Here is a 17,157-nt window from a genome sequence, read left to right on the forward strand (position 1 = left end):
TCATTCGCAGTTGAACATGTTTACGAGATGAATTTAGTTTTATTTAAATAGCTCCGCCTTAACCATGTCTTAACTCCTCCTTACGTCTTTCGGAAATTTCCGCTATCACTCGGCTCTATTTAAACCAATTATGGATACTTTGGACCATGGACATTGCGAACCTTATTATGGACATTACGAATCATCTATATTATGACACTATGGACTATGATTTGGAAACAGGATGGATTATAAATTATTTCATGTCGAATAAAATAATATGATATTACAACATGTTTTTGTCTATATAATAGTAATTAATACGCACATATGACATGAAAGAGATGTATGCAAAATGATACTTGACTCAAACACAACAAAATGTAAGTCATTAGCATTAAATTATACTTCAAGAATGAAAAGTCCCATTGTCTTATTTTTCTTTTAAAGCTGCACTCTCACAGATTGACCGTGTCGACAACATTTTTTTTTGGTTTTGGAATGAGCCAATTTTTGCGTAAATGTCTGGATACCAGTGGTATAAGACTGCTGACAAAAGATCAGATACAGTTTTTCAGTTTTACGTTCGCAAATTGATGTTTTATGGCTAAAAGTGATACTACAGTAACGTTTTAAGAAAAATGAAAAATGTCGGCAGTTTTCCAAACAATTTAGATCTGTTTTATTGTGAGTAATCTTATTATTTGTATAGAAAGCATTGCTGCCAAAATTAGCCGAGTCTGGGACAAAAAAAGGTTGTCAAAACTGTCAATCTGTGAGAGTGCAGCTTTAAACTATACTTAAACACTATTTTAAATTCTACCATTAGAGGACACTTTCTTGCCTTTTTGCAATGTTTAAGATTGCAAGTAATATTAGATAATTTAAAATTTACGAAGAAAAAATCTAAATTTTCATTAAGTTGAAATTATTCACTAAGATGCCCCAGAGGTTTTTACCTGGTAGCTGGAACTGTATGGATAAAATACACTAAGATTACAACTTCATATAACTCGTACATTATACTGTAACGAATATTATTTTATATAATTAATAAAGTATTTTAATGATGAAGTCAATTTATTGCTAATAAACAATTATTACTTGCTGCTACCTTTTATACCCCACCCACACTCAACAGTCAGGTTTTTTTCACATTTAGGTGAAGCGGCCCCAGCCCTTTTGGAGGGGAAAAATCGCGCGTTTGTTTTTCTAATCTAAGACTCACGATATCTATTTTTTCATGTTCTTGAAATCCCCCACTTGATTGTTATGGTTCACAGTGGCAGATCCCGTAATTCATAACTGGGGGACACAAGTGGGTTGGAGGGCTGTTCTTCCATCCACATGGATATTTTGTTTCAATGATGTATTGAAATTACACGTTTACACCATACATGCTTATTAAGATAGTAAATGTATAACATCAGACAAAACTAGGTGGATATCATTATGATGTCCATCAAAAGTTTCGTGGGTTTGCTGGAGCAGGTTTTGAACAGGGACTTGCGTTAGAGGGGCGTTACTTAGGGGCACAACTTTTTGGACATGATCCCTCGAGTGGGCATGACATTAATATGTTTAAAATGTGGGAAGTGGGGTTTAGGGGTACTCCCCCTAGAATATTTTAAATATTTTTAGTCTGAATTGGTGCATTATGGCGTAATTAAGTACTTTTTTCTGAGAAATATTGACAAAAAATAACCTTTAAGTTTACTTGCGGGCCAACTGGGGGGCACAGGGCCCTACAGCCCCCCCCCCACTGAACGACCGCCCATGGTCCACTTGTAAATAAAATAATGAACAATTTTTGCTTGCTTGGGTATATAAGTAAAAAAAAATGACAGTGGCAGTATAAATCTGGGTCCGTGAGCCCAGCTCAGATACACCCAACTGCAATTGACTAAATAATATGGTGATTTATAACCCATTTAGGAACATTGATCGTCAAAATAAAATAAAAGATGAAGTTAATTTTAGTTTTTATTGTGAAATAAGAGAGAGTACTCGGACTTACAACCGGGAATTTACAGGATAGGCGAAGATGTTATCTCCTTGCTTGATTCGACGGAAATAAACGAAAGAAAATCTGATTCGTTAGCTCCGCCCATTCACCTTCGTTTCTTTCGGTGACATTTACCATATAAGGTATAGGCGAAATCGTCTATCCTTGTAAATTCTGAACTTGTCAATTCACTTTTGTAAACCTGGACTTGTTGGACTGCAAATGTTCATTTTACGAATGCGAGTGTCGACTGTAGGATTGCAGTTTTACATTGCATGATTCGGCTTTCTAAATTACATCATATTGTTAAAGGCAAGTTATACGATCTATGTTTTAGTGAGTTTATACAGGGTAGATCTGACAAATATACATTTTGACACTAAATGACAAATGACAAATCAATACGGAAAAACTGACGAATAGAAACAACAAATAGCACGTCTACATTGACAAATGTAAGAGATATTTAGTACGATTAAGAAGCACATTGTGGGAATTACACGTCTGGACTTTTGGCAACGAATAGCTCCCATAGGAAACCAGTGATATAAGAAGGCCGACTAAAGATTATATCAGATGGGTTTTCTTTAATTTATGGTCGAAAATTAATTTTATGGCGTAACGATCGCTTTCAGAAAATTTAAATTTCCAGCCGTTTTTTCTACAAAATGAAATCAGTTATATACATCGATCCGAGATGCCAAGATAAGCTCCGCCCCCTTAGATATTGTTACTACGCGCCCCAAGCGTAAATTCAAAATGGCGGCTCTCGCTGCTACGAAAGCATCAAAATCCTATTCTCTTGCGAAGATTCCGGACAATATATCAGTTAAATATTTACCAGATAAAGCCAAATTATAGGGAAAAGTCTCAGAAAAGGGATTCAATTACTTTTTACAAGGTTATATTCATGACATTAAAGTTTTGGAAGAGGAAAGTATCTGCTATGTTACCGCGAGATGTAGCTACAATAATGAGCGATCAGGGATACTCTTTTTATTATTTAGACATTTCTTATGTATCCCTGTAACGCTACAACTCTCTACCATTTAACAACGGGCGAAATGATAAACTGTAATAATATGCATTGATGTTGAATAATAATGACAAAGTTGTTCAATTTTTATCCGACAGTGATCTGAACTTGATTAAATTGGTCATTAGAGTTGTTTTTTCACATTACTATATTATGGGTCACGAATACCGTTATACATGTACACAACCAGTCAGATTTGTCCCAGATTTACCGATATCGGGATACTTGATAAACAATCGGCACGTGTACGTGTTTTATGATAACTTAACATGTTTTTGGGCATACTGACATAACTTAATATGTGTTTAATAGTAGGCAATAATATTTTCGTAGAAAATTGAATTTATAACGGAGATAATTTAAAATTGTGGCCGCGAGGATTCTCTGCGCAAGGACCGCTTGCTACTTTTTGCTGGGATGGTGGACGTCACGAGTCTGCCATTTTAAAAAATCGTCAAAAGACTCGTTGACGGCCATTTAGGTGGACTACCGCGAGATGCTGGCCTTCAATGAGAAAAAACGACAAGCCTCATATGTTAAGTGTCGATGTGGAGAGGGATTCCATACGATATACGTATTGCTCATGAAAGGCAGGGTATGTGGATTTCCAATTGTATTTAAAAAAATATTATACAGTAGCTTTATTCTTAAATATACATTGTGTAATATAAGCACTTTTGGATCGCCATGTCTTTTACATTTCATGCCGTAACACGGAAAACGAAAAAATATTTGCAAGTCGTCGAGTAGAGAAAGAAGTAATGTACTATATGTTGTATTTCAATTTATTGGTTTTCATATTTCTAGTTACTGCCTCGTTTTAGACATTTAACATCTGGAAAGTCAAATGATACTTCAAGGGACAGTGTAGGATAAACACATGCCAATTTCACAGCATGATATCATGCTTTTGTTTTGACAACTTCTGTCAACAATCTCTGTTTTCATTTTTTGATAGATTGAGCGGTCATTGTTCACACGTGGTTGGCTTAATCAAGTCACTTCAGGAACTCAATTTGTACAACTTCACCCATGTTCCTGATCAACAAAGTTGCACAAGATGTTTAAAACTGACTCCTACCATTTCTCAAGAGTGTAGGAATACCTCTGTTTTACATGCAGCACCTATTGATTTACCGAAAGAGTTCACACCATTAAATTACCACACAAACAACCTGTGAAGATCCAAATAAAACAGAACTGACAACAAGATCACAGGCATTGTTAGAGTGTTGGTTTCATTTACATGGACATTCGGTCTGTGTTTCTACTCCTTGTACAGTGTCTGCAGGATCCTGGACCAGCTTTTCTCTGATTGAAATTGTTGTAATGTTGATATAATTATATGCAAATTTACACACAAAAAAACTGAATAATTTCCGTGTAATAATGTTCTCTTCAGTTCTTTTGAGTGTTCTGTTCTGTAACATACCAAATACTTGTATTAAGATATATGTAACTATGATGCTGTTGTTTGGTATTGAAAAAGGAATAGTGGCATTTTAAAAATGAGTAGAAGTCTACAAAATAATACAGTCTCAGTTTTGCAATTTATCCTACATGGTACATGTTATTCAAGTCTTTCGCGCACTCCATAAAGATAAATAAAACTCTAACGCACAGGCATGTGATATCTTGTATTAAATGCATACACTTGCATTTTGTGTATAAATGCTGCCATAAGTTTCCTTTCCAAGTGACCGCTTTGTGTGGAGTTTTCTTGAAGATGTTATTCTCCAGCCATCAGCTGATAATGGGTCAGGATACTCTTTAGATGGTCCATTTCCTCCATGAAAGTGCTTAAATATGCATAATAGTAAAATATAATTAGTGTGACAAGACTCCACAATGCCAGTCACTAACATATTAAACAATAAAACAGTAGTTTAAACTTGACACATTCTTTACCTGATGGAAACTGTTTAGGTTTCAACTAGCAAGATCATGGAGGTCAATATTTAGGACACAAGAAAGTAAACAAAATAAACATTTGCAGAATTCAGAATTTTAATTGAAATGATTGTATTTTGATCGTTTTACGATAAAACCAAATTTTAATTTACTAACCTTCCAGCAGACATCTTCGTGCTGGTTTATCCTGTTAACATTCAGTTTCTCGTGTGGTCGTCCACAGGCTTTAATCCAGCATTTGCACTTTTCAGTGTCGGATTATAGGTAGGAAATCGTTTAAATCGGCCTCCATTTAGTCCCTCCGGATACCTTTCATCCGCATAACATATTCCCCATCCGCATCGTTTAACCATTTTCACAAGTAAGTCTTAAAACTTCAATAAAATGTCCGGTTGTAAACAGTTATTGCTGCTATGAGTGTGGGTAAAGATGGCGGACGGGACTCGGGGAATAATTTGCAGCTTTCTCATTGGTCAATAATGATTAGTCTGATTGACAGGTCGGATCGATGTATTGAGAGTTATCTTATATGACTGATTTGAAGGTATTGAATCCGAAGATTATGAGACAAAAACAATAATTTTTTTTAAAAATGTCAAAATTATCAATCTGAGAGGATGCATCTTTAAGACAGAATGGTCAATTCCACTGTCTATCTGAGAGGATGCAGCTTTAAGACAGAATGGTCAATTCCACTGTCTATCTGAGAGGAGGCAGCTTTAAGACAGAATGGTCAATTCCACTGTCTATCTGAGAGGAGGCAGCATTAAGACAGAATGGTCAATTCCACTGTATATCTGAGAGGAGGCAGCTTTAAGACAGAATGGTCAATTCCACTGTATATCTGAGAGGAGGCAGCTTTAAGACAGAATGGTCAATTCCACTGTATATCTGTGAGGATGCAGCTTTAAGACAGAATGGTCAATTCCACTGTATATCTGAGAGGATGCAGCTTTAAGACAGAATGGTCAATTCCACTGTATATCTGAGAGGATGCAGCTTTAAGACAGAATGGTCAATTCCACTGTATATCTGAGAGGATGCAGCTTTAAGACAGAATGTTCAATTCCACTGTATATCTGAGAGGAGGCAGCTTTAAGACAGAGTGGTCAATTCCACTGTATATCTGAGAGGAGGCAGCTTTAAGACAGAGTGGTCAATTCCACTGTATATCTGAGAGGATGCAGCTTTAAGACAGAATGGTCAATTCCACTGTATATCTGAGAGGAGGCAGTTTTAAGACAGAATGGTCAATTCCACTGTATATCTGAGAGGAGGCAGCTTTAAGACAGAATGGTCAATTCCACTGTCTATCTGAGAGGAGGCAGCTTTAAGACAGAATGGTCAATTCCACTGTATATCTGAGAGGATGCAGCTTTAAGACAGAATGGTCAATTCCACTGTATATCTGAGAGGAGGCAGCTTTAAGACAGAATGGTCAATTCCACTGTATATCTGAGAGGATGCAGCTTTAAGACAGAATGGTCAATTCCACTGTATATCTGAGAGGATGCAGCTTTAAGACAGAATGGTCAATTCCACTGTATATCTGAGAGGAGGCAGCTTTAAGACAGAATGGTCAATTCCACTGTATATCTGAGAGGATGCAGCTTTAAGACAGAATGGTCAATTCCACTGTATATCTGAGAGGATGCAGCTTTAAGACAGAATGGTCAATTCCACTGTCTATCTTTGTGTGCCTGGTGCACTATTCAACAATTTCAGAAGCATTACCGCGAACATTTTCCTCACTGAACCTTATTATTCAGCTTGCAACAAGATGTGATTGAACATAATTCAAACATTGATACATTTAAAGTGACACGCTTATTCAAAATCAATACATACACATGTTTAACAAACATCAATTTTGAGTGATAAACCTTTTACTTCTTACTAAACAATGCATTTATGGAAAATATTAATTACTGAAAACAAGATTGTAACCGTGTATTTATTAGCAGAAAGCGCAAAAATATTAAATGATTGGTGATGCTAAAAGATTTACTGGGTCTACTATCATCTCATAAGGTAGAAATACCGTGTTTTTATGCTCATGTCTTTAACATTTAACTCGGTATTCTTCATAAGAACCATTGTTTTCGACATTTATTAAATAAATCCTTTTTGGAATATTAAAACAATAGTATTAATTGTAGTAAATTTCATTTGGGAGTAAGAGTGCATCTTTAAAGTTGCACACTTTCTCCCAAATAAGATGTACCACAATTGTTACAATTGTTTTAATTTACTAAAATGATGACTAAATATCGAACACAATGGTTCTTATGAAGGATGCTGAATCGCTTGATCAACTTTTTTGAAAAAATGTTGAAAATCGCTTCAAATTGGTATTTTCTGCATAAAAACAGTTAACATGTCATTGTTTAAGAAGAAAAGGCATGAACTCATGCTTTGAAATAAGATGCCATATTAGGCCGCTAGGCCGCTTACTTCACGCCGCTAGGCCGCTAAGCCGCTAGGCCGCTAACTTGAAGTACATTCACTTGCATTATTGCATTAGAATAAAAAAGACTCATTACTGTTTTAAAACTATATGGCCGGCATCACCATAATGGTATAAAGGACAATATACCTACTGTTACATGCACGTGTTATAACGCACTTGCATCTAAATTTAACGGTAAAGGGACTAATGAAACAGCCACCGGCGCGTGCCTCCCTCTAGAATTGTGCAAGTTTACTTTTTTTATTTCAACATAGAAAAAGAAATAAAATACGCAAAAAAGTCACCATCTAAGGCGTAGAAATTTAAAATTTACCCCCGCCAACTTTAAACCAAAGAAAGAGGGGTGAAAGTCAAAGAGCTTACACCCCTAAGTAACGCCCCCTCTAACGTCAAATCCTTGAGACGCCCCTGTATGCTAACGTGTTTTGTTCATTCAGTGAAATCATGTCCTCTTTAAATTTCCATTATGGTATAGGATTTCTACAAGTAAATTTTCCTAGACAATCTTGTTTTTTTTCAATATTTGGTTAAAAGTGACACTCAAAATCAATACGTACACATGTATAACAAACATAAATTATGAGTGATAAACCTTTAACTTCTTACTAAATAATGCAATTATGGAAAATATTAATTACTGAAAACAAGATTGTAACCGTGTATTTAACAGCATAAAGCGCAAAAATATTAAATGATTGGTGAATGCTAAAAGACTTACTGTGTACTACTATAGTCTCATAAGGTAGAAATACCGTGTTTTATTACGTTTCTTTCAAACTAAATTCGGTATCCTTCATAAGAACCATTGTTAGAACCAATTACAATTATTTATCCTTTAAGGACTATTAAAAGAATAATATTAATTGTGGTATTTTTTCTTATTTGGAGATAAGAGTGCATCTTTAAGTATCTTGAAATGAAATTTTATTATATTGGTTGAGTTGTGTTTTTTTCGCTTTTTGTCTTGTTAATGCAAAACTGTAATAGCAGTTTGATTACATTAGACCGCGAGAAAATTGCGGCAAGAGGGTCATAACACCTTTTAAGGCTTAAATGAGACTCTAAGTGCATATAACTCAGGCTTTAGATTTGCTAATACAAAATAATTGTCATTAGTTAAAGCCTTAATGTAATAAGAGAAGGACCGAATTCTTAAGATTTTATCGAAAATAACGTTGACTCATCTGAAACGATTAAGCTATCGACCGTTCTGGCACATACAAATCTCAAGTCTGGCGATAGAGTATGTTATATTCAAAAGAGAAAGCATCATTGATTCATGTCATTTCTAAACCTGAACGACACATTAGCTGCAAAATTGATACAGCCGAACCCTGTTGGCTCGAACTCGCTTGGCTCGAATTCCTCGTTGGCTTGAACGACTGATTAAAAGACTGATTCCTTTATACTAAAGGTAAACATTTTCGCTTGGCTCGACTTTTTCGAGGCTCGAGGTTTTTTCGCCGGCCCCTGGGAGTTCGAGCCAACGAGGTTCCACTGTAAATCAAAGATAACTTTTCTTTTACTACACCATTTTAAATAAAACAAAGGACAGTCTATGCCGCTTCAAGAGCCCCGCCTTTGTTTTATTACCGAAGTTTGATAAGGTGATTAATTTCATCAAACACTTCGACAAACCTGTTTCCAAAATAATGTTTTGGTAGTGCTCCGTCAGACGGCCGTATTGTGATAAGGTTTGTCGAATTGTTTTAAGAAACTAAACTCTTAATCAAACTATGATTTAAGACCTAAGGCGAGGCTCCGTAAGCGGCATAGACTGCGCTATGTTTCATTTAAAATGGTGAAGAAATAGTGAAGTTATCTTTGTTTAAAGTTTTCATTCCAAGCAAAATATTGCCTTCCGACGTAGCATCTATGACGCAATTTATCACCTGGTATACACACACTGGTTGTTATAACAAATATCAGCCAGAAGAGAGACTCAGGGGAAAACATATGTTTTGGTTTTCAATTATGTAAAATATCATACATGAATTCACTATTTTATAAGTTACGGGGTTACCTACTAACCCCGTAACGTATATATCAGGTCGACAAACTGTTTAAATGTTTCATTTATTCATCGGAATATTTATCTGAATCGGAAAATAGACGCCATTTTTGTACGATATAAATATTGTGACCCTATATGGAAAACATATGGGGTCACCGCGTGACCAGTCCTGGACCAATGGCGTTGCGCCATTAATATTTTAGGCGTGATACATTATAATCTCTTCATTTACTTGTTTCAATGTTCATGATTTATGTATTAATATCTGAAATTAGAACTGGAAACATTCGGAATTCCTCGGCCATTACTCATCGAAAACAACATCTGATGTATATGGACGGTTAATAATGTCAGAAATCTTTTCATTTTAACTACGCTACAAGTAGATCCGATTTTAATTTCAATTTAGCAGTTAAAATTCATGACTTATTTGTGAAATAATTCACTTTACTGGCAAGCATTTAACTAAGATAAACAAAATACTCATATTAAAGCTGCACTCTCACAGATTGACCATTTTAACAACTTTGTTTATTTTTTGTCTTGGAAAGAGCAAATTTTTGCATAAATATTAATTTTGCAAACCAATGATATAAGATTGCTGACAAAAAATCAGATCGTAGATTTTCATATTTATGTTCGAAAATAAATGTTTTACGGCTAACGGTTTAAGAAAAATGCATAAAACATCAATTTTCGAACTTAAATATTAAAATCTGCGATCTGATTTTTTGTCCTCAGTCTTATATTACTGGTTTCCATGGATTTCGCAAAAATTGGCTCATTCAAAGACAAAAAAAAAGTTGTCAAAACGTTCAATCTGTGAGAGTGCAGCTTTAAAACATTACAATTAATTAAAACTATTTTTGATTATTTTTTAATAAACTGCTTCTACTGATGTTCCGGCATACATCCGAGGTTGTTTTCGATGGAAATGGCCGAGGAGTTCCGAATGTAAAATAAACAGCCTATATATACCCTTTTATCCCTCCAGCGTAAAGTCGACCTTAGAGTCTAAAGGTTACTTCTATTGTCCTTGAAAATAATTGCATTTCATTAAAAGCGGGATTTTATAAAAGAGAAAATTAACGCACAATTTTTTTTTTTAAATTAACAATGATCTAAACAGAATATGCCTTATGCGAGCATTTGTCATAGTTTGAATAAGAGCATCGCGTTCAACTACTAGTATACCTAGATCAAATATCATTGAATAGAGTTCATGTATGGAAACCCATTCGAACGGAACATTCAATGAAATGTTTGATCAATATATTCAATAAGAAAGTAAACACAAACAGGCGTCTTTCATGATATTATAATAATGAATAAAAGTTTTTGAAGATCTTAACCGTAATGGATGTAAAATAGAACATGTGAAATACGTTGTATATAGCAACTTTAATAAGGAAATTATTTCTGAATTGTGAAGAATTCAGTGATTAATTGTTAATGGACAATAGATATACGGTACTCGCTTCATTTTAACAGGAAGTTAAGAAAACACTCATACAAATACGGAATATTTACCTTTTCATTTCAAATCTTTTGTTTCCTGTTATTTATATGATTAATCGTTGAGGGAGGTAACATTCCTTATAGCAAGGTTTTGAATGAAAACAAGACACACTTTATCCTGGTAAGTCAAAGAAAATATTTAAAGCTCTTGTTTAGCACAAGAAACGCATTCTTTACACCAAACGTGTAATTATTGTGACTTTCTGGATAAAAAACGCATTTGAAAAGGAAGTGTTTCCGTCTAAAACGGTTTAATTAGTGGAATTTAAAACGCATTCTACTCCCAGTCACAGACTGCTACAGAATCCAATCTACATAACAAACAACATCTAAGCGCGATAAATGATGATGTCAGAGCGCGAGGAGCGCATGCAGGTGGCGCAACTGTGCGAGGCGGCGTCTCGGTACGGCGAGATGGTGGAAGTGATGTCGGAGCTGGTCACCGCGCTACCCCGGACACAGAAACTGAACGCGGAGGAGAGGAAACTGTTGTCTATCGCCTTCAAGAACGAAGTAGCGTTCAGGAGAAAAAGCTTAAAGGTGCAGTAGTAATTTGATCTCCATTATTATGACGTCATGTAAACTATTATACTGCTTTTACAGAAGAAAAAGCCCAATTTCTGTCGTAATATATCAGAGGTGTAAAAGCAAATATTTTCCAAATGGCAATTGCTTTTGTACCTTATACTGGAATAACAATAAATATTTAACATATTCAAATACTCTGGTTAGTTTTTTAAGCTTGTTTCTTTTTATCTACGGATCTTTGATACAAGTATATATAAGTCTTTAATCTCTGCTTGTTCTAAGAATAGTTTAGTTAATGGTTATAAGGTATGACTATTGCTATTCCAGTCTTTAAGACATATTTCGGTGCTACGAGATTTGTCCATCGAAACAAAACAGATCGTTGCAGAGTACAAACGGCGAATCGAGCAGGAGATGAGGGAACTATGCGTGGAGCTTATTCAGGTTACACATCGTTAATGCACCAGTCAATTGTTACCACGGCCCCCAGGTCCGGGGTATAGCGGGTGAGATGGGCTGTGTTTTACCTCCTGGTGGCCCCGCAGTGCCGGATGAATGCGGTGGTTTTGTTTTTCGCGCTAAAAATAGCAGGGAATGGGCCTTATCTAGGATGTCCCGGGGTGCGGGGGCATTTGGCGGGGATTTTACCAGCTGTTTGTCCCCACAGGACGGGGACCGAAAGTCAAAGTCCCCGTTATTCCCCGGACCTGGGGGGGGGGGGGGGGGGGGTCGTGGTTACAATTGACTGGTGCATAATTTCGATTATGAATTCGCGAAATCCATGAAACTTTCCTGATTTTTCCCTATTTTCTTTTTTTGTACAAACCATACTTCCATTTGTTGTATCCGCACAATATATGGGTTTTTTAACTTTTGGTATAGTATTTCACGCACTATAAGTAACAATACACCTTAGCAGATACCCTTTTCATTAGAACAAAAGTCTAGTGCTTGTGGGTTCGAGGCCGAACAATCAGTTTTGGGTTTTGCCCAGGAAACAAGCTCAAGACTTAGAGTGATTCAATGGTATCAACTTTCGTCACAATCAAGCTAAAATTAGTATAAACTACACAACCAGCCTTATATGGCTTATAAGTAATGACCGCCGTACTTAACACTTGGGCGGGTCATAAACCATTATGCGAACCTCTGCAAATGGTAACTACAGTCGAACCCCGCTGGCCCGAATTCCTAGGGACCGGCGAAAATACTTCGAGCCCCGGAAAATTCGAGCCAAGCGGGAATGCTTATATTCAGTATAAAGAAATTGGTACTATACATCCAGTTCGAGCCTACGAATAATTAGAGCCAAGCGAGTTCGAGCCAACGGGGTTCGACTGTTCCTCAAAAAAGTCAATTATCCCTGTAATCTCTTTTTGTCTGCATAGATGCTGGATACGAAGCTACTACCTGGCGTGAACGAGCCCGAGTCTGACATTTTCTACCACAAGATGAAGGGAGACTACTGCCGCTATCTTTGTGAAGTTGAGGACGACCAAGTTAAAGTCACTGACTACTTGGCCGAAATTAAGGAACATTACCAAGGTAGGAAAAGTTGCTTGTGGTGTTTATGTTCCTTTCCCTATTTTACTGCTGCTGCTGCTGCTGCTGCTGCTGCTGCTGCTGCTGCTGCTGCTGCTGCTGCTGCTGCTGATGATGATGATGATGGTGTGGTGGTAGTGTTGGGGGTGTGTAGTGTTGGTGGTGGTGGTAGTGGTGGTGGTGGTGGTGGTGGTGGTGGTGGTGGTGATGATGATGATGATGATGATGATGATGATGATGATATGATGATGATGATTTATTTCCAGTGGCCACGGACTATGCGGTTCGGAGCCTGGCCGCCACACATCCGCTGCGTATTGGTCTCGCCATGAACTACTCAGTCTTCCTGCACGAGATGGTTGATGACGTAACTCTGGCACGTGATCACGCCAAGCGATTCTATGACGAGGCTTTGGACGAGATGGAGAACGTACGAGAGGTGGACACTGATCGCTACAATGAGTGCGCGTTTCTGCTCAAGTTGATGCATGAGAACATAAAAGCGTGGACACTAGAATCGGATATGGACGCAGTGTTTCCGTCGACGGACGGCTCACAAAAGCCTCCACAGACTATGTCAAAAGACTTTTGAAATGAACGTAACTATGTTAGATGTATATATGTATGCTACTTATTGGCGACGGTGGACGTATTTTCAGAAATCATGTGGCAGTTCAAATGTTCAGTGTGAAACTGTACTAAATATATCATAGCTTAGTGAGTACTTACAACAGTCTTACACGGGAGGTAACTCAGTCCTGACTCCGTGCTGAGAACAGAGTTCCTTCACATAGACGAAAACCCATCGAAACTACAGGGGCATGATACGTTGTTTTAACACATCCATTTGACCTCGCCCCTTCCCGCCCCCCCCCCCCCCCATTTTTAAAAACAAAATCCCGGGCTTATTAATAATAATGGGGAAACTGTTACTAATGATAACTTACAAAAATGAATGATAATAGAAAGATTATTGAATAAAATTTCGAAAAAATATTGTTTTGTTAGTTATCATTTGTGGTCAAATGTGTGTGTCAAAACAACGCACCGTGCCCCTGTGATCGAACCATGAGCAACAATGTTTACCTTCTTAGTCTTACTCTATGATCTTCATTTAAATACATTGATGAATAATGGAGAATAACCGTACACGAAAACTTTATTTTACGACATAAAACTGATTCTTTTAATGATAACCATATTACAAATGCATTTCAAGCGTATTCGGCACTTGTTTTGTTTCCACTGCAGTCATCAGTTCGTCGACCACCCCATCCCACCCCACGGTATATGGAGTGGCATGACCATGGTGTATAACTTTTGTGATATTGACTGATCACAGTGATGATGATGATGATGATGATGATGATGATGATGATGATGATGATGATGATGATTATGATGATGATGATGATGGTGGTGGTGGTGGTGGTGGTGGTGGTGGTGGTGGTGATGATGATGATGATGATCATGGTGGTGGTGGCGGCGGCGGCGGCGGGACGACGACGACGAAGATGATGATGCTGATGGTGATGATGATGATGATGATGATGATGATGATGCAACATTACCATTGTGAAAACGCGACAGTCGTATTATCGCGTTTTCGTTATCGTACTGTCGCGTTTTCATCATCGTACTGTCGCGTTTACATCATCGGACTTTCGCGTTTTCGTAGTTCGTGATTTCGCGTTTTCATCTTCGTACTATCGAGTATCGCGTTTCAGATCAACACATTTACAGGCGATGGCCCTAACGGCATTCCGTAGGCAACAGTACCGTATCATACCCTTGGTGTTTTATAATCTCTGATAGAATGCAACACCGAGAAGTTTGAGATTCATCTTGCCAAGCGTTCCTGAACGGGCTTGCATTTAAAGTGATGGTTGCCATTTCAGACGACTGGGGTAACATATATGTTGTCAATGCCTTACGTAGTGATCTCCCTTGGCGAGCAGTAAAGAACTGTACAGGAGAAGAAAGTAACCGCTGTTTGGAGTGTGTTTGATGGCGATGTTGTCCAACGTATTCTTTATATATATTTTAATAAAGAAAAGAAAACCAATGTGTATCTTATAATATTTGTTATTGGATATGAATTCGTCTATATACCTCCTAAAGAATATCCAAACAATAATAAAATAATGACAAACATATTATTTTAATATTTTGTTTAATTATTATCTTTGATCGACTCCATTGACGTAGTGTCTTTGAGACATCTTTTTCCCGGAAGCAACCTTACTTGCGGATGTTATTTTCAAAGGAAGCACACGGTCTTGAAGGATCCGTGGCGTCGACAAACTCAAGGTCACATGAGCCTGGTCGCCTTACTGCCGTGCATCCTTCGATCCCAACAGGGCCGCCATTCACACCGTACCTAGAGGTTTAAGTATATATTAAAAAATAACAGTTTACTTATGTTCAGCAAATGTCACCCCCCCCCCCCCTTGCTCAAGTCGACCAAGTTAACTTTGTTATGTTCATATAGGAGAAAAAGTAATAACGTACGCCCAAAATGCACCATTTCGGACTATGAATTGTAAAAATAGTATTGGGGAAGTATCCCCCACTCTCTGCCAACACTTTAAACCAAATAAAATTCAGTTCTGAGGGAGGGGCGCAATTCAAAAGTTCACTCCCAAAAGTTTCGTCAAATCAAACGTCAAACTTTGGTCCGCCCCTGAATGTCAATAATAAAGAAAACAGTTTTTGTTTCTTTAAAAAGGTAAAAACATAAGTAATTAAGATAGTTGGTATTCTGCGTCAGTTCTTCATCGCGTTTTGATTAAACAGATCCATACCCGCAGCATTCGTAGAATCCATTAGAACAGCTGCACAACATACAATATGGAGCAGGGAGCCGTAACGTCGTTCCGGACCCAAACACGCGATTATCTAGGGAGCATGCGCGTGGACCTAGAAGATAACAATTTCAATGCAGAAAGAAACAGTGTGTATACGGAGCACTGTCAAAACATAATTTTGGAAACATCTTTGTCGAAGTGTTTGATGAAACTAATCACCTTATCAAACTTCTGAAATAACATGAAGGCGGGGCTCTTTAAGCGTTATTGACTGTCCTTTGTTTTATTTAAATTGATGCAATAAAGGAAAAGTTATCTTTGATTTAAGTCTTTATTTTAGAAATAATGTTGCCTTCTGACGTAGCATATATCACGTAATTTATCACGTGGTATACACACACTGTATACAACACACACTGAGAAAATATTGGTCATTAACATTTCTGTTTAAACCGGTGTGAGTCAAACTGTATATCTATTTAAAGTGAGATTGGTTGGAGCATTGTATACAATGATAACATCAGCTAGTTTTTACGGCTGTACAGCACACTTCCGCTAGTTGACATACCACCGTAAAATGGTTAGTTTTCTTCCAAAATATAAATTAAGGATACTAATAGTATATATTTTAAATCTAATCAGTTGTTTTTTTCTGTAAGTACATTTTACCATAAAATGCATAGTTCTTATCTATTTTAATGAAACAACAAAACTCACCTCGATCGCTGTCACGCGGTTCCGGCGGGCTACCACCCATAAAACAAAATCCTTCCGCCAGCCCAAAAAGTAGCACCGTTGACAACAAAAAAGTCAACATTTCGCCGAGTACCAAAAAGAAATGCAGTGTGTTCCCAACGATTGCTTAAAGGCGTTTGACACAGTAGATATGGTATGCAGTTTAAATTATATGGCTGCTGTTGTCATTTTACTCAAAGGGCTAACTCGTCATTACTCCGTTATCATTTGTAACGACAAGAAATGATTGCGAAATAGCTCAATTGGGACAATGTGAACTTCACTATATTATACATAATTCAAGTGTAATATCCTGGTCGATTGTGGTGAACTCGGTAAAAATTAACAAAAAAAAACATTGTTTATTTTGCAAAACATTGCACAAAGGATATAATTAATACATATGGTAATTCCGGTATTAATTGCGGTGAATTAAGTATTCTAATAACGATATCATTAAAGATAATTGATCCATCTCTCAAGGCCACTGTAATACACCGTTTAAACTTCTAATGACAGGGGCATAGCTAGCCCTCTATTTATATGGATTCGTAACCGTGCTAGAGAGGTCTGGGGGCATGCACGCACCCCAACCTTTTTTTGAAAAAAAAC

At 37.1% G+C, this 17,157-nt stretch overlaps 2 protein-coding genes across 2 annotated transcripts; one reads left to right on the forward strand and one right to left on the reverse strand.

The window, feature by feature from the left end:
- The first annotated feature begins 10,691 nt into the window (after positions 1 to 10,691).
- Positions 10,692 to 13,734, forward strand: LOC128212270 (14-3-3 protein zeta-like). Its single transcript, XM_052917679.1, has 5 exons — positions 10,692 to 11,054; positions 11,221 to 11,473; positions 11,789 to 11,905; positions 12,850 to 13,006; positions 13,270 to 13,734. The coding sequence occupies exons 2-5, from the start codon at positions 11,276 to 11,278 to the stop codon at positions 13,593 to 13,595; spliced, it is 798 nt and encodes a 265-aa protein (XP_052773639.1). The 5' UTR covers positions 10,692 to 11,054; positions 11,221 to 11,275; the 3' UTR covers positions 13,596 to 13,734.
- A 1,350-nt stretch (positions 13,735 to 15,084) lies between these two features.
- On the reverse strand, positions 15,085 to 16,788 carry LOC128240265 (uncharacterized). Its single transcript, XM_052956823.1, has 3 exons — positions 16,528 to 16,788; positions 15,808 to 15,922; positions 15,085 to 15,383 (listed from the first exon to the last, which is right to left on the reverse strand). The coding sequence occupies exons 1-3, from the start codon at positions 16,625 to 16,627 to the stop codon at positions 15,245 to 15,247; spliced, it is 354 nt and encodes a 117-aa protein (XP_052812783.1). The 5' UTR covers positions 16,628 to 16,788; the 3' UTR covers positions 15,085 to 15,244.
- Between the last annotated feature and the right edge of the window lie 369 nt (positions 16,789 to 17,157).

This window comes from Mya arenaria, chromosome 1, assembly GCF_026914265.1.
Source record: "Mya arenaria isolate MELC-2E11 chromosome 1, ASM2691426v1".
NCBI classification, from domain to species: domain Eukaryota; kingdom Metazoa; phylum Mollusca; class Bivalvia; order Myida; family Myidae; genus Mya; species Mya arenaria.

Bases quoted from the DNA above. Each gene is read 5' to 3' on its own strand.
- LOC128212270 (XM_052917679.1), top strand. From the start codon at position 11,276: ATGATGATGTCAGAGCGCGAGGAGCGCATGCAGGTGGCGCAACTGTGC. The intron at 11,474-11,788 runs GTGCAGTAGTAA...TTGCTATTCCAG, and splicing joins TCAGGAGAAAAAGCTTAAAG to TCTTTAAGACATATTTCGGT. The intron at 11,906-12,849 runs GTTACACATCGT...TTGTCTGCATAG, and splicing joins TATGCGTGGAGCTTATTCAG to ATGCTGGATACGAAGCTACT.
- LOC128240265 (XM_052956823.1), bottom strand. From the start codon at position 16,627: ATGTTGACTTTTTTGTTGTCAACGGTGCTACTTTTTGGGCTGGCGGAA. The intron at 15,923-16,527 runs GTGAGTTTTGTT...GTTATCTTCTAG, and splicing joins ACCGCGTGACAGCGATCGAG to GTCCACGCGCATGCTCCCTA. The intron at 15,384-15,807 runs GTATGGATCTGT...TTAAACCTCTAG, and splicing joins GGATTCTACGAATGCTGCGG to GTACGGTGTGAATGGCGGCC.